At 58.7% G+C, this 24,090-nt stretch overlaps 1 protein-coding gene and 1 non-coding gene across 2 annotated transcripts; one reads left to right on the forward strand and one right to left on the reverse strand.

Moving 5' to 3' along the window:
- Nucleotides 1-240: 240 nt before the first annotated feature.
- HADH (hydroxyacyl-CoA dehydrogenase) lies at nt 241-22,301 on the reverse strand. Its single transcript, XM_056114246.1, has 8 exons — nt 22,125-22,301; nt 9,965-10,093; nt 8,560-8,717; nt 6,683-6,809; nt 4,009-4,098; nt 3,088-3,160; nt 1,884-2,000; nt 241-936 (listed from the first exon to the last, which is right to left on the reverse strand). The coding sequence occupies exons 1-8, from the start codon at nt 22,248-22,250 to the stop codon at nt 818-820; spliced, it is 939 nt and encodes a 312-aa protein (XP_055970221.1). The 5' UTR covers nt 22,251-22,301; the 3' UTR covers nt 241-817.
- LOC130023833 (small nucleolar RNA U13) lies at nt 12,419-12,522 on the forward strand. Its single transcript, XR_008792502.1, has one exon. It is a non-coding gene; the product is annotated as a small nucleolar RNA U13 (small nucleolar RNA).
- Nucleotides 22,302-24,090: the final 1,789 nt, after the last annotated feature.

The following is a 24,090-nucleotide window of genomic DNA, read 5'->3' on the forward strand; positions in this document are numbered from 1 at the left end:
AAGCCAATGATTAAAAGAAGCTTATGTTACACTCTTGCTTTGTTGGCAAAGAAGAAACAGATGTTCCGTAAAAACTGTTTTCTGCGCCATTACTCCTTGCTGGTGAGAAATGCTGAGTGACAGCTACAGACGGGTCACACAGGAACACGGCCCCAGCCCCCCGCCCTGCTGCCCCCCCCACCCCCGCCCCCCGGTCCAATCTCAGCCACCCTCCATCGTTAGAACCACTCAGGCATAGGATGATTTAAAACTATTCATTTATTTCCATTCACATTTCCAGATTAAAAGGTTGTCTTTAATTTGAGCCTGTTTTTCAGAGGCACTTTGATTTCTCATGAACGAGAGAGAGATGAGAATCACTCTGGCTGCAGATGTAAAGGAGCGGGTTCCAGGCCGGGGCATGGACACATTGGCCTGCAAGGGCTCCCAGAGGTTGCAGCATGCGGGGCATCTGAGGTGGGGAGGCTGGTTATGGAGGCCGCCCCTCTCAGCCGCTGTGCGAGGCGAGGATGGGGCCAGCGCCCCCACTGCCGAGGGGCGTTCCCCTCACCCAGAGAAGGTACGAAAGTGGTTCTCAGTGACCACAAGGCTCCAAAGAAAGGTTTGCTCCAAGGCACCGAGGGTGTAAAGCCTCTTAGAAAAGACATGCACGAACAGAGTAAGGACGGGAGTTAATTCTCCAAGGGAGGGATTCGCTACTGTGGGAACTAGCGTAAATCACTGGGGCAGATTGCAATAAAAAAAGAAAACAAGGCACGTGGCTGCACTGTGTGGGGAGAGGAGATGGGCCAAAGCCCCCCAGCCCACCACCACCGCCTCACTTGTACTTGTAGAACCCCTCCCCGGTCTTCTTGCCCAGCTTCTTCTCTGCCACCAGCTTGTCCAGGACTGGGCAGGGCTGGAACAAGGGGTTCTTGCTGTCCAACTCGTGCCAGCCTGGAGGGAGGAGGGACAGGGTTAGGGGGAGGCTCTGACACCCGGATCTCCTGGGGTGTTGCCTGAGCTGAGCTGGGGCATAGGGTTGCACTCTGAAGGGGGCAGAGTTGGGGGGCCAGGCTAATCCCTCCTGTCCAGCACCAAGGATGCAGACAGAACCTTCCAGGGACTGGCCCCAGGCGGACTGGCCTGAAATACGGTCGCCTCGACGATTAAGAAAAGGGTGGGCCTAGGGGCTCACAGCCTTGTGGACAGAAGGCCTGACCATCCCCCCACAAAGACGTACAGCCTCGAACCAGTCACCATGGGAACAGCATTGTCCGGTTAGATGTCTGGCTGAATCTACCTAGGCTGGGCTCCTGCATGGCCAGGGTCTTAGAGTACGGGACAAACATCTTTGGAATGGGCTTTCTCGGAAGGAGCAGAGCGAGCGATTACAAGGCCTGGCCAGGGCGGTCTTCCAGCGTGGGGCTGGAATTCTGGGTTTACAGGCCCCCTGCGGCCCCATCCTGACCAGCTCCTTCATCTGTCTAGTCCCCGAGTAACCCACTAACCTCTCAGAGCCTGTGACAATCCCAACTGGCCACCCACCTCATCAGACCTGCCCCCTGGGGGAGGGGCTCAAACCCCTCCTGCAAAATGGGGTTTCGCACATCATATGACCAAAACCCAACCGTGAACAACTTCGTAACTGGATGCTCACGGCGATCCAATAAAAAAAAAAATTTAAGTGCGTTCCAGTATAGGCTGAGCGTGATAAGTCAAATAGAGTGATGGGAAGGATGATGTCCCAATGTTCCCTCGCAGCGCTGCTATGGGCCTGAGGCCTGGCCGCCTGCGTTCCTTTCAAGGCGGGAAGTGGGCAAGACCACCGGGCGTGTTCCCCGGTGAGGGCCTTGCCTTCCTTCTCTGTGGCACTGGCCTCAGGTTGTGGGCCCCGTTCCTACCGTCGATGATGAACTTGGTTGTGTCCAGCCCGACGTAATCGGCAAGTTCAAAGGGGCCCATGGGGTAGCCGGCGCCCAGCTTCATGGCCGTGTCAATGTCCTCCTTGGACGCATCACCTGAGGAGACAGGGAAGCGCCGCGTCAGCTCCCAGTGTCCCTTGGGAGGGTCTCAGTAGCCTGTCTGAGAAGCCTGGCTGGTGGGGGTGTGGCCACCCCTTGGAGCTGGGAGCGGGTGCCTGAAGCAGCCTGGGAGCCGCAGCACATCAGAGATGCTCCAAGCTTCCTGTGGGCAAGCTTCACGCGGGCTGGGGCGGGGGGGGGGGGGGGGGGGGGGGAGGGAGGAAGGGCACAGCGTTGGGAGGGGCTTCCTGGGAAAGCCGCATGGAGTGAGCGGGACGCATTCTGCGTATCTTTCAGTGGGTAAGCACGGGCCATTCAAGCGGCACAGAGCAAGATGCTGCTTCCCAGACAGAGAGGGCAGTGCTGGGACTGGAGCAGTCGGGCACTCGGCTTCCCGGAGGAACCAAGGGGACACTCGGGTCTCCAGAGAGAGACTTTGGGAGGGGTTGGGGAGGAGTCTCTGCCGTCCCCTGCGGGGACCTTTCCCTGCACGGGGCTGGACAGCCTGAGGGTACCCACAGGGAAGGCCCTCTGTGCCAAGCAAAACGGGTCAAGGCAGCCTGTTCAGACCACGTCAGGCTGGAAAGCAGCATTTCAGGGCCCCGGGCCGCGGTTCAGTGGCAGGGCACAGGCCCATGCAGGCCTAGGACCAGCCGCCAAGCACCGTGGGGCTGCAGGGATAGGCCTCACACCCGCCTCCACATCTCCATCACAGCCTCCCGTGGGGGCTGGCACAGCCCACCAGTGGCTTACAAGTGACTGTAACTGTCACACCAGCCTTGATGCTCTGTAGACAATGTAGGGATTTTACGCAGTGTCACTGAAGCAGCAAATTTTGTTGTGGAAAGCTGGGGTCCAAGATGCAAGTTTGGTCTAGATGTGTCACTCTCTGCTGTGTGAGTGCGTATGTGTGCATGTGTGTGTGTGTGGGGGGGGGGTAAGAGGAAGGAGGTTAAGGGCGGGTCTGGGTCTATCTAGGTTTGGAGGTCCCAGAATCCCACTCTGAGGCACTCAGGGACCCGGGGCCTGGGGACACTGTGACCAGAGCGCCGAGAGCAGCCCCCTGATAGCTGGGGACACCCACCTCGCTCGTACAGCCGCACGGCCTCCATGAGGTAGGGCACCAGGAGGCGGTTGACGATGAAGCCCGGAGTGTCCTGTTTTGGGAGGGGGAAGAGACGCCTGAGTTTCCTGGCACTTTCTCCTCTGCCACAACCTCACCACGAGGACGTCGCCCCCAGGGCAGGGAAGCTACTTCCTGCCAAGGGCCACTCAGATATTCAGGCTGGGCTGCGCAGAGCACCAGAGCCCGTGAACTGCCACCATGACTTCCCCACCCCGATGTACAGCACCGCACTGCTCAGAGTCGACGGGACCACGGAGCCCGCCAACATGAACACGAAATTCCAACCTGGATCCTCCCCAGACCAGGAACGGAAGCGGGAGTTGGGGAGATGGCACGGCGGAAAGGTGCTGGCCAGCACGCGGCTAAGTCAGGTCCCATCTCGGGCGCCAGGGGTCACCCGGAACCACCTACTCCGGCCCTGAGGGATGTCACAGGCAGCGGGAAAGCCTGTCCTGGGGCTCGGGGGCTCCCGCGCCCACACTAAGTCTCAGCGACATGTGCCCTCCCTGGAACACCAGAGGAGAGCCACCAGGTTAGGCAGAGGTGGCCACTCTGGGCCAACCCAAGGGTCTTGAGTGGGGGTGTGCACGGGGACAGGTCCCGAGTCTTGAGGGGCTGAAAGCAGCAGGGAGAAACAGAAGGTCACCCACAGTGGGCGGCGGTGACCGGAAACAATACGGAACACCTCATTTGTGCAGCGGTGGTCCTTCCTGCTCAGCCACATGGCCCAGCGTTCAGGGAGTGGCCTGGCCCGTCCCCCCCACCACAGCACCAGGGGACAGGGCTGAGTGGATAGCTGTCGGCACACGTGCCAGCAGAAAGGTCCATGTGAGCCAGAGCCCAGCCCCGCCTGGTCCTGCGCCGGGGAGACGTGCCCACCTTGCAGGAGACCGGGTGCTTGCCCACGGCCCTGCTGAAGTCCATCAGAGAATCGAACGTTTTCTGGCTGGTCATCGGCGTCTTGATGACCTGGAAAGGCAAAGCAGAGAATGAAGACGGTCAGTCAGGCTATGATCTCAGGAGAGCCCAGAAGCCCTGAGACACGGGGGAGTAGGAGTGTCTCCGGGCCGGGGCACAGCGGCAAGGCCGTGTGTGTACATGTGCACATACGGGCACGTTTACAGGTGTGTGAACGCGTGTCTCCCAGGCGCCAGCACCACGCCAGCCTGGGCCAAAGCCAAGTGGCGCATGGACAGGCTGCAGGACTTGGGGGCACTGCAGTGCCCAGGGAGGGGACACAGTCAACAGTCGGAGGGGGCCGGCTCTGTCCCACTGGCACCATGCAGCCAAAGAGGCCACGGCATAGGGCACCGAGCAAAGCCCAGGATTCCGACTGGGCCCCCACCCACAGCCCCAAACCCCAGAGCCAGAAGCCCTGGGTCCTCAGGCGGGCACTGGAACCCCGAGGCCAGCCTGGACCTCCCTGGACACATGGGGTGGGTCAGCCACCAGTTCCGTCCCAGCACACGGAGGAAGGAAGCCAATGGAAACCAGAGCTGCAGCCAGGCACAGAGGCCACAGCCCACACCACAGGCCGGGCTGCGAGAGGGCCAGGCCCCAGGAAGGGTCAAGTCACCCACTGGGCTTCTGGGAAGCCTCCAGTGGGCTGCTGGGAAGGGGCTGGGATACAGGTCAGTGACCTCACTCGCCTGCGGGTTTAGGTTCAGCCCTGAGCTTGCATGGAGCAAACCTAGGTTCCATCCCCAAATGGTCCCCCGAGCCAGGAGGGGGCCCTGAGCACAGAACCAGGAGAGAGCCCAAAGCACAGAGTTCGGAGTGAGCCCCGAGCACAGAGCCAGGAGTGAGCCCTGAGCACAGAGCTGGGAATGAGCCCTGAGCACATAGCCAGGAGAGAGCCCCAGCACAGAGCCGGGAGGAGACCGCAGGGTGACAGACAGTACAGGGGTGAGGCGCTTCCTGCCCAGAACTGCTGACCCCAATCCCATCCAGGCACTGCTGGGCACGAGTCCTGACCACCACCAGGTCAGAAATAAGAGGAAAAGCAAAGGGGCCTACGGAAGTGGTGTCCACATGACTCTGGTTCCCAGCGGGGCTCGGGAAAGCTCTAGAACCCAGGGCACAACACCCTGGCCTTGCCGGATGCTCTCCCGCTGGCGTTTGGTTCCCCAGAGCTCCTGCAGCTGAGAGGGTGCTGGGCCGCGGGATCACTCCCGACTGGGCCCCGCTGCCCCTTGAGAAAAGCCGTAAGACAGTTTGGAGGACTGGGCCCGGGCCAGGGCCGGGAGGGGCATGGGGGAGCCGGGGAGGGCCAAGGATGGGTGGGCGTGGATGGGCCGGGGAGTGGGGTATGGGAGGGCCAGGAGGGGCGTGGGGGGACAGGGAGGGTCAGGGCGTGGGGTGCAGGAGGGTTGGGACGGGTGGGCGTAGGTGGGTGGAGAGGGCTCCCATTGGGCCCGCGGCCCCCACACTTCGCACAGGAACCCCGGGGCCTCGGAACAAATGCGGCTTTAATAGCGCCGCCGGCCTGTAATTAGCCTCCCGTAAAGGCAAGTTGCCACAGCACGGGGCGAACTGTCTCCTGGGCCAGCGTCTCCCCCGACCCCGTCTACATGCGGCGGGGGCGGGGGTGCACCCAGGCCCTCTGCATCCAGCAGGAGGGCCCTGGAGAGCGGCCACATGGTGAAGGTACTCTTCACAGGCCCGCAGCACCTCAGGCAGTTCCAGCTCGGTTCTGCTCCAGTACCCCGCAAGGTGTCCTCTTGCACGGCACCCCAGGCCAGGCAGAGTCCCCAAGGAGACGAGGGCAGGGGGAGTGCCAGGGCCCTTGTGGGGTCTCCGAGCCAAGACTTGTCTGGCAGTTTCACAAACAAGCCAGCGAGAAGCCACGCGCCCAGCCTCCCGACTCCACCGCAGACTCCTGGGGCTCCCACAGGCACGAGCGCACAGCAGATGCACTGACCATGCACGCACAGTGGACGCACGGACAACATGCAACGCAGACGCACGCACAGCGAACGCACGGACAACGACTCAGCGCTGCGAGTAGACGTGACCCACAGGCGCACAAAGCAGATGCACGGACAGCGCGCATGGACGCATGGACAGCGCGCATACACAGCGGACACATGGACCGCTGACGCACGGACAACGCGCACAAACAGCGGACGTACAGACAGCACGCACACACAACGTGTATGCACAGCGGACACACAGACAGCGCGCATGCACAGCGGACGTATGAACAGCTTGCACGCACAGCAGACGCGCGGACCGCGGACGTACAGACAACGCACATGCACAGCGGACGCACAGATAGCGGAAACGCACTGAAAACACACGGACCAAGCATATGCACAGTGGACGCACGGACCACCCGCACAGCAAACGCATGAACAACGTGCAAAGCAGATGCACAGACCACGAGCACGCACAAAAAAACGCACGGACAACACGCACGCACAGCAGACGCGCTGCCCCTACACGCAGTGGACTCAAGTACAACGCGCAAAGCAGACGCACACACACAGCGGACGCACAAACAATGCGCACGCACAGCGGACGCACGGACACCCGCGCCCGAGACCCCACCCACCTCGACCAGCTTCATCATGGGCACCGGGTTGAAGAAGTGGAGGCCGGCGAAGCGGTCCTGGCGGCTGGTGGCATTGGCGATGCTGGTGATCTGCAGCGAGGACGTGTTGCTGGCGAAAATGGTGTGTCTGCGGAGAGACGGCGCAGGCAGCGTGTGGGGGCGCAGGAGAGGCCACTTACCGTTCACCAGGTGGGGTGGGTGACGTGGGGGCTGACCCCGAGAAAGTCGGGGGGCAGACATGGACTTGGTTCATTTGAAGTCTGAAAGTTTAGGGGCTGGAGACCCCCAGGGTCGGGGTGCCCGCGGGAGTGCGGCCCACCCGAGTTCAACCCCGGCTCCACAGGGCCCTGGGCACCGCTGGGCGTGGTCCTAGAGGTCCTCAAGAGCTGCCGGAGTGGTCGGGGGATCCCCGGCACCAGCTTGGCCAAGCGGAGGTCCCTGGGCCTCCTGAGCAACGCAGCAGGGCACCACAGCCAGAGCGTAAATGGACTCACTCAGCCCACTCAGCCCTCATGGCTCATTACTCTTCACCGACCTTAATTTTAGGAAGCAAAATTATTACTCCTCTCCCTTGTATTCGCTAATTTTTATGGCTTGTGAGATAAAGAAAAAAAAAAGGAAAAAAAAACAGGCCCAACTCGCTTCAGGGACCCTCCCAATGATCAAAGACTTGAAATCAAGGAAGGAAACGTCCCAGACACTGGAAAAACACAATGGGGGAAGGGGCCAGGCTGGGGGGAGAAGCACCTGAGTCCCCGACCAGAAATACCTGGTGGGAAACAGGAACCCATGCCCTGCTCCCTGCAAAGGGGGCTGAAGGGGACAGGTGAGGACCGTGGGGCTGAGGAAGGAGTGCGTCTCCCCCCGGACAGCTGGGTCATCTGCTTACAGCAAAGCGGGCAGGTGCCTGCCTGGCACAGGGACCCAGGTGCAATCCCTGGGCACTCCATAGAGTCCGCGGAGCCCCCAGAGTGATCCCAGAATGCAGTCAGGAGTTATCCCTGAGCACATCGGGTGTGATGCCCCCACTCCCAAATACACCGGACTTTTAAAAAAGTGCGTTCTATGAGACCGAAGCGATAGTACACAGGGGAGGGTGTTTGCCTTGCATGTGGCCCACCGGGGTTTAAACCCTGGCATCCCATAGAGTTCCCCCTGAACACTATCAGAAGGATTCCCTGACAAAAGCCTGGTGTGGCCAAAACCCCCTGAGCAGTATTTAGGCTTTGCCTAGGGCGCCACCTGGTGGCCAAGACACACAGAGCTGCGGATCAGAACCAGGCTCTAAATCCATATGGGGGGGGGGGGGGGGGGGGCTCGTGTGCCAGCCCGAGGAACTGAGAACACATTCTGCCTGCAGCAGACCCGCAGCCTGTTCCCAGCACCCACACGGATCCCCCTACCCCCGCCCACAGCACCAAGGGAAGCGTTTCAGGGAAACAAACTTACTCTGGCTTTCCAACCCAGGAGGGAAGAAGGCAGCCCCGGGCAGAGACGGAGCCGTCGACAGCTCAGTGTCCAACCCAACGGCCAGTCCCATGCTCAGAACCCCAGCTGCCCGTGCCAACCCAGGCTGGCCCTGCTCTGCCCGCTGGGCAGGAGGCCTGGACAGCAGGCGCTACCCACCGCCCCTCCCAGCCCTGATCAGTCATGCCCGGGGAGCTCGGTGGGGCACAGGGGCTTCCAGGCAGATGCAGTGCCCACTGGGCATCCCCACCCCAGGACCTGCAGGAGACACAGGCCTGGGCCAGGAGAAGCTCGAGCACTGCAGGGAGCTCTGGGCCCCCCTCCCCGCATGGCTACACCGTGGCTGTACCTCCCCCTCACCCCGATCCTGGGGAAGCACCCCCAACCCCCTCGTCCCAGCGCTCACGTACTCGGCAGCGAACTTGTCGAGCCTCTGGAAGAGCTCGTTCTTCACCTTCAGGTTCTCCACGATGGCCTCCACCACCAGGTCCGTGCTGTGCACCACCGACGCCGCGTCTGTGCTGGTGGTGATGTTGCTCAGGCTCTTCTGCACAAACTCGTCACCGGCCTGAAGTAGGGCAGGAGACAGCCAGGGTGGCCGGGCGCCCAGGGACAGCAGAGTGAGGGCGGGCAGGAGACGGCCGGGGTGGCCGGGCGCCCAGGGACAGCAGGGTGAGGGCGGGCAGGAGACGGCCAGGGTGGCCGGGCACCCAGGGACAGCAGAGTGAGGGTGGGCAGGAGACGGCCGGGGTGGCTGGGCGCCCAGGGACAGCAGGGTGAGGGCGGGCAGGAGACGGGCAGGTGGCCGGATGCCCGGGGACCATGGAGTGAAGGCTGGCAGGACACGGCCGGGTGGCCGAGCGCCCGGGGACAGTGGGGCAAGGGCGGCCTTCAGCCCTGCATGCAGATGGCCCGGGGCCCCACCCTGCCTATCCCTGCATGACTGAACCACACGTGGCCCCCAGGCCTGTGACCGGGGCAGGTGGAGGAGAGCACGTGGGCCAGGCAGCGCGTGTCCCAATCCCGGGCCCCTCCGAGTGCGACCCTGGGGTGGGGAGAAGCCGGGGGCGCTTGGAGGCACGCAAACGTCCGCACACGGAAGCGGGCTGTCTGCGCTGAGACTTGCTGTCCTGCACTGCCCACTCCCGGGCCCTTGGCACTATGGGTCCCGTCAGGCACCTGCAAGCCTCTCCCTGCACGGGGGGACGTGCCCACGGGGACCGTGGCTGTCCCGGAACGGAGGCGCCAGCATGACCATGGTTCTGCTCACGCGAGTCCCAAGCGCGCGTGGACAGGGTCAGCAGGGCTGAGGGCCAGGGGCAGGCTTGTCCAGGGCAGTGACGAGGTGTGGGAATTCCACACAGCCGCACAGTGGCAAGAAGAGGGAAGGCGCTGAGGTCGTGAAGAGGGTCTGGGCGGCAAACAGCGTGCCATGTGCATTGCAGCGTGGTGGGAGGGCTCGGGGGCAGGTGGACACCCCTCTGCCCTGGGAGCCCTGCTCCCTGGCCAGGACATGGGCGTGAGCCCCTGGACACGGCCAGTCTGAGCCTTCCCTCTAGGCCACCTCCTTGCCGGGCTGCCCCCCCCCCCCCACATACTCAGGGGGAGGAGTGCTGGCCCCACCTGCTCGGGCCCCAAACCCACAGGACATGCTGGCACCCATACCTGCCCTGGGACAGGGTCACACGTGGCCCCGAGCAGGGTCCCGCGTGATGCCACGGGGGGTGGGGGGGTCATTAGGGAAAATGGCTCTGCACAGCTCAAAGCAGGACCAGCGCCCGCCAAGCAGCCCGCAGAGACCCGTCCCTGCATTACCGCGGGGTTCTCCGCAAACTTCTTCTTGGCCACTTTCTTCAGGCTGGCCTCAATCCCCTTCTTGGACTTCGCCAGAAGATCCTCGGTCTGGTCCACAAGCACGACCGTGTGGCCGGTGGCCGCAGCCACCTGAGGGGCAGAGAGAAACAGCAGCGCTCAGGGCTGGCCCGGCACCACAGCGTGGCGGGGAAGCGCTGGCCTTGCCCTAGGCTGGCACCCCAAGGGGCCCCCAGAGCACTGTAGGAGCGACTCTGAGTGCAGAGCCAGCATCAGCCCTGACCATCGGCGGGTGCGACCCCAAAACAGAAATAATAAAACAAAACTGAGGCGTGTCCGCTCTTTGCAGCTCGGTCCGCCCCACACAGAGGAGATGCCAAGTAGACACCAAGCCGGCCCGAGCCCCGGTGCTTCCTGTGGCACGTGGTTCCAGCCCACAGACCCCCAGCAATGGACACTGCTCTCAATCCACAGACCCCCAGGAACCGGCTGGTGAAGGGGAGACACACAGCAGCCAAGACACCCCCGTGGTGGCAGGAGAGGCGGGACACAGGCTCCTCTCTGGCTGCCCGTGTCCAAGACCACCTGGTCCCGTCAGAGCCCGGGGCAGCTCTCATCTGCTGCAGGGACCGGCGATGATAAGGCACCACTTTCTGGAGATCCCAGGTAGAGTTCGTGGGTCCCCCCACCCCCCATGCCACCCACCTTATGAGGCACCAACTAGGAACCCCTCGCGGATGCCAGCCAAGATTCCTGTTTCCCCGCAACCCCTGAGGCTGGTGCTGCTGCTCCGCTTCCAGACTAAGTGCCCAGCCAGTCACCAGATCCACCACAGGCCCCGTGGCCAGAGGGGCCCCGGTGCCCACAGCTTGGCAGACGGGCACCCCTGGGGCTCGGCACAGGAAGGGGGCAGGACAGCAGGCACTGTGCTGGCCCGGCACACGCCAGCACGCCTCACGAGCAGGGCCAGGGTGAGGCCTGAGCACAGCCTGACACTTCCTCAGGAAATGGAGACAAACGGGCTGGAGGCTGGCACGTGGCCCCGGGCAGCACCATTCACTGGCAGAGCAGGTTGCTGGGCGCTGGCTGACCCTTCCCCACAGAGCCTCTGCCCCCAGTCGCAGGGGCCACTCGGGGAGCTCCAGTGACCTAAGCTGGATCGGCAGGCCTGGACGTGGGGCGCGAGCACTGTCTGCTTCCTCCTGAGCCCAGGACAGGAGGTGTGGCTCTGTGGGGGGAGCACCACAGAGGGAGGGGAGGTTCCCGGGGCCAGGGGCAGCCAGGCCAGGCAGGGCAGGGCCACAGCTGAGCCTGAGGTGGGGCGGCTCTGTGTCCGCCCCGGGGGTCTGCAGTGGGTCAGCGCTCAGCTGCTCTGCTCAGAGCCTTGGCGCAGAATGAGGGATGAGGTCAGCAGCGCCTGCTCGGAGCAGGGGATCCGGAGGGGCTGAGGCGTGGAGGGCAGGGAGACTCAGGCCACCGCATGTGGGGTGGGGGTGTGCGAGCACACGGGGGGCACCTTCAGCCCGCCCCCCCAGCACCCTGGCCATGTGCTCCATGCGGCCTCTCTGGCTCCCCGGAGAGGACAGGAGTGTGAGCTGACGCCTGGCAGTGGCCTCCCTGCCCCTCCCCGGCCCTCCCCGGGGTGAGCTCCATGCTGGCATGGCGGGGAGGGCACCGGCTTGGCACGCAGCCCCCCAGGTGGGTCCCCATCCCCTGTGTGGCCCCCAGGCACCACCTGAGTGCAGCGCCAGGAGGAAGCCAGGAGCACTGCCCGGTGGGGCCCAAAAGCCCAAACCACAGAACGGGGCTCCCCAGCTCCCACTGGGCCCCGGGCCGGCTCTGTGCAGACCCTCCTGCCTGCCAGTGTTCGTGTACCCGGGGGCACTGAGGGCCAGAGACAGAGCCCCTGTGACATTCCCGCACTGGGCTGCCAGCCAGGGAGCTCGGGACAGCGGGCAGAGCGTCCCCACTCACCACCCCCAAACGTGCCCCTCGAAGGCTCCTCGGGGGCTGAGCTGGCCTCGGCGTCCAGGCAGGTCGCTGTACTGAGTCTGCCCCAGGAGCCCATGTCTAGGGCCCGGCCCCTGCCCGTGTGGGATCCCGGCCATTCTCTGCACTCCAGATTTGTCTGAACAGGTTGTGGCCTGAGCGGCTGCCTCCGAGCCCCACCGGCCGGCTCCCCTGCTCTGAGCATCGCGGGTTGCTGGACAGGTGCTGCTGACCTCAGCCCTTCTTCCTGCACCAAGGCTCTGAGCGAGCAGCCGAGCGCACAGCCCCTTGCGGACCCCCTGGGCAGCGCGGGGAAGAGGGCAGCAGGCCATGTGTGCTGCACTCGCCCAGCGACGGAGAGTAAAGCAAACAAGAAAACGTCTGGCATCTCCAGCCCCGGCTGGGCAGGCTGAGGCAGAGAGGGGTATTTTTAGACCAAGTGCTTCAGCGCTCTAAAAACCGGCCGGGATCCTTTTCCGGTTCCTAAGCATGACGACTGGATGTTCACATGTTTGGGTGACACGTGCCTCCCTGAGATCCTGTTATGCACTTGGCAAATTACACATATGACATGGAAAACAAAACAAAAAAACTCAGGCAGGTGAACAGGCGCAACTGTCAGGGACCAGTGGCGGGACTCGGTGAGCTGGCCAGGCGGGCAGAGCCGACTCCATTGCTGACAGTGTCCTGGCCCTGCGGCAAACAGCAAACCCAGCCCAGCACGTTCCCCGGGGAACCACGAGAGTTGCAGAACCCCCGCCCAGAACCCGACCCCTCCCGGGAGCTCCCTGGGCCCACACCACAGAATAAATCCCTACTCGGCTGGAAGCAGGAACTTCGAGCAAAAGGCTGAAACTATACAGTCCTCCGGCTGATTGCTGACAGCAGAAACACGCCAGGTTTATGAGCAAAGAGCCCAGACACTCCTGACGACCAACAGTCACTGACACACCTGATCTTCTCACCTCCAAGCCCTTCCATTCCAGGGCGGAGAGGGCCTGTCCCGGCCCCTCGTGCTCAAGGTGGGGTCCACCCTGCACAGGCACCTCCTCACGGGCCCCCCAGCACTAGCCCGACTCTCTCTATGACCCTCTATCACATCTGCAGGTGTGGATGGCTAACACGTGCGCACACGCACACACACGCACTTATGTGTGCATGCACACTCCAGCAGGGACTGTTTTCTCTCATGCACACGGAGACCAGACAAGCAATGACCCAACCCCACATGGGGCTTGAGTAAGGGCTCAGAGCAGACCTCACTGCTCTGGCCTGCTGCAGAGAGGCGCTGCTGACTCCCTCTGCCTCAGAAGGCCCACGCAGTCGGTCATGCCAGAAATCTCCAGAACCTGCTGAACTTCCCGGAACGTCCTACTGACACCTTCAGGGGCTGGGGGTGAGGGTCCTCCCCCAAGCGGTGGTGAGACGGGGCAGGCTGGACTGTCCTGCGAGGGAGAGGGTATTGTCACTGCAGGGGGTGGGAGGTACAAGGAAGAGCGGAGCCGGGAGGCCCCAGGGAGACTCACTTCCAGGGTCGAAGCGCCATGCAGCAGCGGCCAGCACAGAGGGGTCAGCACGGGGGCTGGAGGCAAGGAAAATAAGGGACTCACGCCAGGGGCAGGGGACTGCTGGGCAACATACAGGACAGGGCAAAGCAACCCCAAAGCCGGCCAGTGATGACTTTCCTGGCCCCTGTCCAGACCCACCCTCGTGGGCCCTACCTCTTCTGCAATGACCCCCCTCCCAGTCAGGCCGAGGGAGCCTCAACCCGCGGACAGTAGGAGCAGATGGTGGGGAGCAGGCAGGCGACAGCGTCTGGGGACACACAGCCCCACCCTGGGCCGCAAGCAATGCAGCCCATCAAGGCAAAGTGCTAGCCTGCTCCTCTGGGACACTAGGGCTTGGGACACGCTCGGAGGAGGGAGCCCTGGTCCAGGGTCAGCTGCAGCTGTCCAGAGGCATGGCTGGAGCAGACTGAGGTGGGCCAGTCCCCGACCACGCTGCCTCAGTCAGGGCTCCTGGCTGAGGAAACCAACACTGAACTACCCACCCTCTGAAGAGGGTGAGGGTCTGTCTCTCTTACACACACACTCAAATGCACACGCACGCACATGCATGCACGTGCACACACGTGTGTACACACACGCACACACACATGCACGCACACACATGCACGCGCACACACACACACACACACACACACACGTGCACACGTACACTTTGAGAGAAAAGAACCCAGCCCCAGAGTCCTTTAAGATGCAAATGTCTCGTTTCCGAGGGGCAGCATCATGGAAGGTGAGGGAGCAGCTTGAGACCTGAGAAGTCAGAGCCCCCAAAACACCCCTCCCGGGAGTGGCCCCCCAATGATGGATTGAACAACCGGCCCTGGGGCCACAGGCAGAGGCCAACCTGAGAAAGGCTCGTTCGACAGATGGAAGGAACGAGCGAGCACGTGTCTCTCGCCTCCCAACGCCACAACAACCTGTCCCCACGCACAGGCCATTGAACAAGAGGGCGCCTCTGCCCGCCAACGGGCTGCTGGAGACAAATTGCTCATGAGAACCAAGTCAGGAGCTGAAACCGGACACACGCACGCTGACTAGCTAACCAGACTTACACATTAACCCACAGCCTCAGCGGTTCCTTTCAAAATTTAAAACAAACAAGAAACAAGAGGCAAAGCAGGCAGGCGATCACAAATGCGCAAATGGCCTGGGCCTGGCCAGGGAGATTAACCGCGGGGCCTCTCCCGCCCGCCTGAAATTGCTTAACTGCCCGGGAAACGGGTCTGACGCTCAGAGTCTCTCGGTGTTTTTCATCCCACTCAGCACTCACCAGAACAAAGTGATAAAGTGGGAGAACCAGTGTCAACAAATGACTCCCCGCAGAACCGGCTCAGACACAGCTCAGGAGACTGGAGACAGACGTGGGCCGCCCTGTCGAGGTCTCTCTGAGGGCTCACAATGGGGCAGGATCCAGAGCGCCCCCCACCTCATTCCAGGTCCCTGGCTTGTCTGCAGGACCACGGGCACCGGCCCACGGAGCCTCCCCAAGCACCGTTCTCCATGCAGTGCCACCTCTGCGACCAGGAGACACTCCAGGGGGAGGCCGGGAGGGCAGAGCAAGTGTCCCTAGGCAGCAGACAGAGGCAGCTGTGCGAGAGCTCCTGGTGCCAGAGGCCCTGCCCGCATGACAACCCCGACACGCAGGGCCCCTACTGGTGGTGGCAGTTCTGCTCCAGGGGTCCCCGGGTAAACCGAAGCCAGAGATCTAGCAACTTCCTGTTAGACTGCAGGAGCCCAGCCCGGCAGGCAGACTTCTCCATTGAGAACACATTCCTGCTAGGGAGCAGAGCCAGCCAGGGCCAGAGGTCTCAGGGCGCAAAGGAATGAGGCAACTGCACTGGGCTGGCAGGGAGGGCATCCCCGCAGGCACTGCTGAAGCCAGGTGACAGGCCGGGGCAGCCTGTGCCAGAGCTGTCCCCAGAGGAGTGGAGGGGGCCCGGGTGTGGCTCAGGGGTGGAAGGCACACCTCAGGCAAGTGTGAGGTGAGTTCCTTCCCTGGAGCCAAAATCAACAATGAAAAAACAATGTTGCTTTAACCAGTCATCTGTTCTCCCATAACATAAAGTAACAAAATAGGAGACTAACACCCAAGAACAGCTCAGATAAGTACCAGGAGGTTTACTCCATGGCTTGGAGGCCAGCCACACATGCTAGGGGAAAAGGCAACTGAGATAGAGAAGGGAGCACCAAATAAAGGGTGTTGGGAGGATCCTTCCAGGATGGGAGAAGCATGCTGAAAGTAGACTATAGACCAAACATGATTGCCACTCAATGCCTCTTTTGCAAACCACAACACCCCAAAGGAGAGAGAGAACAGAGGGGGAATGCCCTGCCACGGAGGCAGGGTGGGATGGGGCAGATGGGGGGTGGGAGGGATACTGGGATCCATGGTGGTGGAAAATGGGCACTGGTGGAGGGATGGGTACTTGATCATTGTATAACTGAAACCCAAGCACAAAAATTTGTAAGTCTACAACTGTACCTCATGGTGTTTCACTAATAAAAATTTAAAAACAACAACAACAATGTTGCAGGTGGTGGAGGCGGTCAGAAGCTGAGTGAGGGAATGGGTGGAAGTGACCATTCCCACAGTCACCCCCTGCCTAAGCACGGGTCCATGACGGGTCCCACCCATGGGATTAATATCCCTCCTTGCCCCTGGCTGCTCAAGGATCTGGATCACAAGCCCGTGCACCTTTCAATGCCAGTAATTCCCCCTCCTCCCTTTGCAGATTAATACCCCAAATCGGAACCGGAACCTTCTTTTTAGAAGCTCCATCTTGACACCCTTTGATTTTCTTCAAAGTTACCGGATGACGTGTGATGACGTGTGCTGTGGTCCTAGAAGGTCTGCACAATTACACTTCTTTTGCAAGAGTCCAGGTGATAACACCCTGTCACTAAGATGTTTCAATCAATGTTCTTGGAACACCGTTGCTTGATTTCACACCTTCCTATTCAGATGTTCATGCAGGGAGGGCATTTGGTGGAGCTGGGGCTATTCTCTGAATCCCATTTAGGTCACTGGTCCTCATGTGTTGTTAACTGCTTGTGGCATATCGAATAGTCATGGGTAGCTGGCCAGGCTCTGCCATGCGGGCGGGATACTCTCGGTGGCTTGCTGGGCTCTCCAAGAGGGATGGAGGAATCGAACCTGGGTTGGCTGTGTGCAAGGCATTAAACAAAAAGGGGGAATATGTCTGATTCCCAGCATCCCATATGGTCCCCCAAGCACTGCCAGGAGTAATTCCTAAATGCATGATGAGCCAAGAGTAACCCCTGAGCATCACCGGGTATGACCCAAAGAGGAAAAAAAAAATAGTTTGAACCTGTCTGGGTTGAGCAGTGGCCCTTGAAACAAGAACAACTTAAAACCTTAGAGGAATTAGTTAGACAACAACTAGATCTGGTACACATTGTCCCTAGCTCCAACCCCTGGAATTCACCACTGTTATCAAGTGTTATCAAGAAGAAGACAGGCAAATGGAGTATGCAGACTGACCTGAGGAAAGTTAATGGTGGCATAGAGCCCATGGGGCCTCTACAACCAGGGCCGCCCAATCTAATTCCAAAACAATGGACATTATGATAATAGATTTGAAAGACTGTTTCTATACCATTCCATTGAGAGAGGAGGATAAGGAAAAATTAGCATTTATAATGCCTTCTCTTAACAATGAATTTCCTGATAAAAGATATCACTGGACTATATTACCTCAAACAATGATGAAAGACCTACAATGTGTCAATATTTTGTCAATGTGTCAATATTTAGTAAACCAGTCTTTAGAAAAACTAAGCAAAAATTTTACAGACCCCCCAAATTCATCTATTATATAGATGACATATTGCTGGCCACCCCACCAGAACAGGATATAGAGAACATGTATAAACAGACTTGAATGAATTGGAATATTGGGACTTACAAATAGCTACTGAAAAAGTCCAAAAAATGCCTCCTTGGGAATACTTAGGACAAAGTGGTTGGTAAACTAAAATTATTCTAAAAAGATGCAAATCAGAAGAGATCATCTAAAGATGTTAAATAATTTTCAAAAATTATTAGGGGATATTAACTAGCGTCAACTGTCTCTTGGAATTCCAAATTACACTGTACAAAATTATCTTCATTTTAAGACCTATAATATTAATCATGTTACAGTTATTCCATACAATAGCACTAGTCAGCCAATCACAGAACAAGTCAAAAGAACACTGAAAGATATGCTCATTAAACAAAAAGGGGGAACATGTAACAGTGGTAATTTTTTTTTAATTTTGATTTTATAAATTTGATTGAAACTCAAACAGCCATTGAATTATATTGGGACAGTCACTAAATTCAAGAAAAGGACAGAAATCCCCCTGACTTGAGGGAAAGTCCCTCTGAGAATTACAGAGTGACACAATGTAAGGATCCTGTAACTCATGAATATCACAGGATGGAAAAAAGGCTTTGCTTTTATACAGATAAAGATAAATTTTGGTGCAATTCAAAAAGGCTCAAACTGATCAACAATATAGGTAAGTCCATCGCAATTAACTTGACATAGTGGGCTGACATTCCTAAGCCCCCTTTACTGAGGGACGTTGTGGCAGGATGAAGCGATACCTATTTATAACAATGAAACCTCTTGACTGTCCAACCCATATCAGAATCGTGGGCCCCTAAAACCTGAGGAAGAGGGAACAATTTTTCCTGAATATGACACAGGAATCGAGGGAACGCCTATTTGCATTGGAGCAGGAGACCATTGCCTGCAATTGACCAATCAGGTCTGGCTGCTGTATTTCTTTATTACTGAGCCTAGATAACTCAGACGTTAATGTCCTCAGCTATGGGTTTTAAAGCTATTGGATTGGCTACAAATACATCTATCCCAGCCATACTTCTGTGTAAACTGAAGGCTGCAAAAGATTTGGATTTGGGTTTCTTGGAAAAATTGTAGGGGATCAGTCACTAGTATTTATACTGATGATTCCATTAGAATTCTGGATTGGAGCCCTAAAACTTATGCTATTCAGATGGACAAAAGAGGGATAAAAAGAAGCCTGATATGGTGACCAAAAGCGATCAATATATGAATGCTATATCATATGACACTACATTTTGGGAAAATGAAGGATTTGCCCCTCCAGCACTGTTCCAACCACAATCTACAAAACAAATTTATTTTAGGAAAATTGGCTCTGCTCCATATGAGCTCGCATCTTAGCAGGGCAGCCAAAGTAAGAATGGCATTACTGATGTGATATATTTCAACAGAAATTTAACCCGCCCTCTCTTAGCTTGTGTGCCTCTTCCTTATGTGATCTTGGAAAGAAAAATTAATTGGGATATACATGAAGGAGTTATTTCCTGCAGACAGTGTTCCATGCATACTTGTAGTAACCCTTCTGTGAGACTTCTAGAAGGAGAGAGTTTGTATTTTCTCAGAGCCCGAGTAGGTGTGTGGATGCCAGTGACTCTTCCTCAACCATGGGAAGACAATCCAACAACGGGAGCACTTCACCAACTACTTGTCCATCTCTCCCGACGCACCAAGAGATTCCTGGGTCTGCTCATTGCTGCCATTATGAGGATCATTGCAGTGACAGCGACGGCAACCATGGCCAGTGTGGCCCTGAAGCAAGGAACACAGACTGCAGAATTCATCCAGAAGTGGCATGAGAATTCCAAAAAATTATGGACTGCTCAAAGACAAATTGCTCTGAACTGCAGGCTGAGTTGGCTGATGTTACACAAACTGTTACTCTGCTTGGAGACCAGTTAGCTAGTCTCCACCAACAAATGTCTTTGAAATGTGATTGGAATACTACTTCATTTTGTAGAACCCCTGTACCATATAATGAAACTGAGTTTCCTTGGGATAAGGTGAAAAAACATCTTTTAGCACAAAAAAATATTAAATTACAGCTAAGATTTTTTTTTTTTGGCTTTTTAGGTCACACCCGGCAAGGCACAGGGGTTACTCCTGGCTCTGCACTCAGGAATCACTCCTGGCGGTGCTCAGGGGACCATATGGGATGCTGGGAATCGAACTGGGGTCGGCCGCGTGCAAGGCAAAACACCCTACCCTCTGTGCTGTCGCTCCAGACCCCTACCACTAAGATTTTGGACTTGCAAAGTAAAATACACGGTACCTTTAAAGACCATCTTTCTAATCTGGGATCTCCAGAAATATGGCAAGAAATTTCTGATGGCCTACGCTCCCTCAACCCTATAACTAGCATCAACAAGGGATTGACAGGAGGATCTGTAGGAATGGGTATTCTGCTACTTGTACTGACCATTATGTGTTTGATATTTTATTGGAAGTTTAAGTAGTACAAAACTAGAAGCCAGAGTAAACAGGTGGCCCAATTTGCTATGATGGCTAAAATTTGCCCTAAACAAAAAGGGGAGATGTTGGTGCTAAGCCAGCACATTAGGATGAGCCTCTGGACGCTGCCCTGCAAGCAGGAAGCAGAACCAAGGCCCCACTTCACACTAAGTGGGCAAACTGAAAACTTTGAGTCCAATGACCCAGAGAAGTACAGCATGCTCTCATATGCCCACCTGGTCATACACTATCTCAGCAGTACCAGGCAGCAGTTTCCTCCTCTCTTACACATCCTTAGTCTGGACTGATCGTCAAGTATCAGTATGAGCGTTCTCTTTGCCCTATGTGTAACTGACCACAAGAATGTGGGAGACGTAATCTGTAGAGTCCACTGTCCAGTTCCGTATCTTCCTCTGACGTTTTTAATCGTAACAACATAGCTTTGACAAGACAATGTATACCCTGATGTTCCTTTGACGAATGCTCATCCTATAACTATTTGTACTCTGATTAGTGAGTCTTTCTCTGTGGTGAAGTCATTAGGATGTAACTGATAAGAAATAGAATAAACAGAGGCCTCTGGCAGTTGCTCTTGGCCTCCAGCAGAAGGAGCCTTGGCCCTCTGGTTTTTTTGTTTGTTTGTTTGCTTGCTTTTTGGGTCACACCTAGCTTTGCACAGGGGTTTTCCTGGCTCACAGACTCAGGAATTAATCCTGGAGGTGTTTGGGGACCATATGGGATGCTGGGAATCGAACCCAGGTTGGCCACATGCAAGGCAAACTTCCTATCCGCTGTGCTACGGCTCCAGCTCCCTTTCTCCTGTTTCATCTCCATGTCTCAGACCAAACGAATATTCATGCAACAGGTGTGGAAAGCCCTGGTTCAATACCCAACACAGCATGAGCACTGCTGGTAAGAACTCCCGAGTGGGAGCGGCCCTCAAACACCCGTGCAACTCCACCCCCAAATAGGAGGGTGATACCCTGTCCAAAACCATCTTAGAGAAAAGAAAGAAAAGAGTGGGACAAAATGCTAAGACCCAGATATCAGGAGAAAACAAAACCCAATGAACGCGTGGCCAACAGGTGGGAGATGGGGGACATGAAGATAAATAAGAGCAGCAAAGGGTTATTTTTAGATTATTTTTAAGAGCTGGCATGGAAGTGGGGGTGTGGCGGGCAGGAAAGAATCCAGCTCCTTGCTGGCGCTGAGGGTTCACTCCCAGGCAACCAGCGCCCATGCCTCAGCAGCGGATTGCCCCAGGCCCCATCGGAACCAAGCAAGGCCAAGGGCACTGTCGCGGGCTGCCCGGCTCACCTCCCGCCGCAGAGCTGACCCTCAGCCACCGCGGGTCACCTCCGGCGAAACAGCTGACCCTCAGTCACCGCGGGTACTAGCTTACCCTCAGCCACCGCGGGTCACCTCCCAAGGTACAGGTGACCCTCACCCCCGCGGGGTCACCTCCCATGGCACAGCTGACCCTCGCCCCCTGCGGGTCACCTCCCATAGCACAACTGACCCTCGACCCCCGCGGGTCACCTCCCAAGGCACAGCTGGCCACCGCGACTGGACCAAGGCACCGAGCACTGCGCACACAGGGCACTGGGGCAAAGGTTCCGGCGCCTCTGGCTCCCTCCCGCCCAGTGTAACTGGACCCGGCACTGGGAAACCCGGGGCACGGCTGCAGAGCCAGGGCAGCCTGTCCGCTCCCATACGGACACGGCGCACACGCTCTCTCGGCTCGTGAGAGGACCCCCACGCGTGCACGGCCCCACGCTCCCTGCGCCTTGTGCACGGACCCCCACGCTCCCCGCGGCTCATGCACGAACCCCCACGCTCCCCGCGTCTCGCGCACGGACCCCCCACGCGTGCACGACCCCCACGGTCTGCGGCTCGCGCACTGGCCCCCACGCCCCTCGAGGTTCGCGCACGGACCTCCCCACATGCACGCCCCCCAGGGCCCGCGCGCGCGCAGACCCCGCAACCTTCCCGCGGCCCGCGCACTGACCCCCCACGATCCCCGCGGCCCGCGCACTGACCCCCCCCACGCTCCCCGCGGCCCGCGCGGTTCGCGCACCGACCCCACGCGCGCACGCCCCCCGCAGCCCGCGCACGCCCCCCAAGCCCCCTGGCCGCTCCCAGCGCCCGGGCCCGCGGCCCAGCGTGCAGTGGACTGCGGGGCGGAGGCGGCGGGAGGGCGCGGCGCCGGCCAGGCCCCGGGACGGCGCGGACGGTCCCGCGGGGTCCAGCACGCGCCCCAGCTGCTGCCGCGGCCGGGGGTCGCACCTGGGCGATGCCGGCGCCCATGAGCCCCGCGCCGATGACCGTCACGTGCTTGACCATGATCTTCTTCGCCGAGGAGGAAGCTGAGGATGACAGGGAGCGCACGAGCTGCCGGGTGACGAAAGCCATGGCGTGAGGCGGCGTGAGGCTCGGCAGCGGGACTGGAGCGAACCGGACCCACTGAACAGGGTGAGGGGAGACCCCAGGGGCGGGGTCGGCGCCGTGACGCCTACACGCCGGGGCGGGGCCTCGTGTCCGTCTCGTTCATTGGCCCAGCCGCCGACTGTGCGCCCGCGTGGGCGGGGCTTGAGAGCTCTGCGCAGGGCGAAGCCCCGCCTCCTCCCCGCCCATTGGCCCGCCGCCGAATGTGCGCCCGCGTGGGAGGGGCTTAGGGGCTCCAGTGAAGAGTGAAGCCCCGCCTCCGCCCCGCCCATTGGCCCGGCCCCCCAGAGTGGGCCTAGGGCCTCCTAGGTGCGGTGAAGCTCAGCCTCCATCCCGCCCATTGGCCCGGTCGCTGTGGGCGGGGCCTAGGAGTTTCCGTGGGCGGTGAAGACCCGCCTCCGCCCCGCCTATTGGCCCGCCGCCGTGAGCGGGGCCTAGGGTTCCCGTGCGCTGTGAATCCCGGACTCCTTGCCGCTGCAGTTCCGCACTCCCCACGAGGTGCATTTACCGCCCTTCTCGGGAAGGGCCGTCCCGGGAACCAGTATATACTAAGGCGGTTCCAGTGCTGCCTGGAACACATGGCCTTTGCAGCCCGGCCTGAGATACTGGCGCCTGATAACAGCGTGCAGCCTGGCTCTGGAGAGAAGGGTCCAGAATGAGCACCCTTAGCTCACGTCCTCCGGTAGTAAATTAACTCCGGGAATTATTTCAATCCGGTAGGTAGTGATGGTTTCTGCTAAAATGGCAGGACGCGCACTGCGCACACCCAAGTGTCTAGTGTTCGTGGGGTGGGAGGTGAGACCCAGGGAAGGATGGAGCTTGAACCTCAGCTGGCACTTCAGCCCCGCCTCCATCAGCGCCTAGAACTTGCTGGCAGTTGAAGGTCAAAGAGCGACTTCCGAGAACTGGGGAAATCACAGAGGAGGCAAGGAATTCTTGCCAGAGGTGATGGAAGGCTACCCACCAACGGGACCAATCTCAAGGGAGTGAATCAATTTCTACTTCCTGTACAAACTTGTTTATGTCTTAGGATGTAATAATTAGTACCCCCCAATTGCCCATCCACAATGCATCTCCGCCTGGCAGAAGGCAGCATCACAGCGAATCCTGGGTTCTCCAAGTTTTTGCTCCTGGCTCATTTCAGGCTGAAGTCTATAAACAGCTGGAGGTGCACCTTGGCACCCAGTCCAGGGCACCGGCTAAGCCCTCCTGGGTGGAGACAGTGTTACAGCCAAATAACTGAAGTACAGTGGAGGCTAGAATGTAGCAGATGCAAAAGTTTATGAGAGCAGAGGTCGGTTGGCTTACTCCTCTCTAGACTCCCTCCCAGACCCAGGTCCTTGTCCAGAGAAAGGCCAGAGGACAGCTGTCCTTCCCTCCGTCCCAGACAGACTCTCACCCCCAGGGTCTGCCTTTGAAGCAGGAACCCCGTCCTCACCAGGGGCAACCACAATGGAATCATTCTTCTCTCGTCCAGCCTGCAGTGTGTTCTTGGAATGCCATGGTCACCTTTCTGCGACCCTGACTTGTACCCTCCCCGGATGTTGGGATGGCACTCATCTCTTTGCAGAAACTGGGGGAGAGAGCTGGAGAGACAGTAAAGCTGGGAGGGCATTTGCCTGGCACGTGGCCAAGCTGGGTTCGATTCTCCACACACTAGATGGTCCCCCAAGCACCGCCAGGAGTAATTCCCTAGTGCGGAGCTAGGAGTAACCACTGAACACTGCCGGGTGTGGCCCTAAAACAAAAAACAAAAAGAGAATCGGGGGAAGGCCCTCAGGAAGCATGACCAGGGTCATGGAACCAA

This window comes from Sorex fumeus, unplaced genomic scaffold (genome assembly GCF_029834395.1).
Source record: "Sorex fumeus unplaced genomic scaffold, SorFum_2.1 ptg000024l, whole genome shotgun sequence".
In the NCBI taxonomy this organism is placed as follows: Eukaryota; Metazoa; Chordata; class Mammalia; order Eulipotyphla; family Soricidae; genus Sorex; species Sorex fumeus.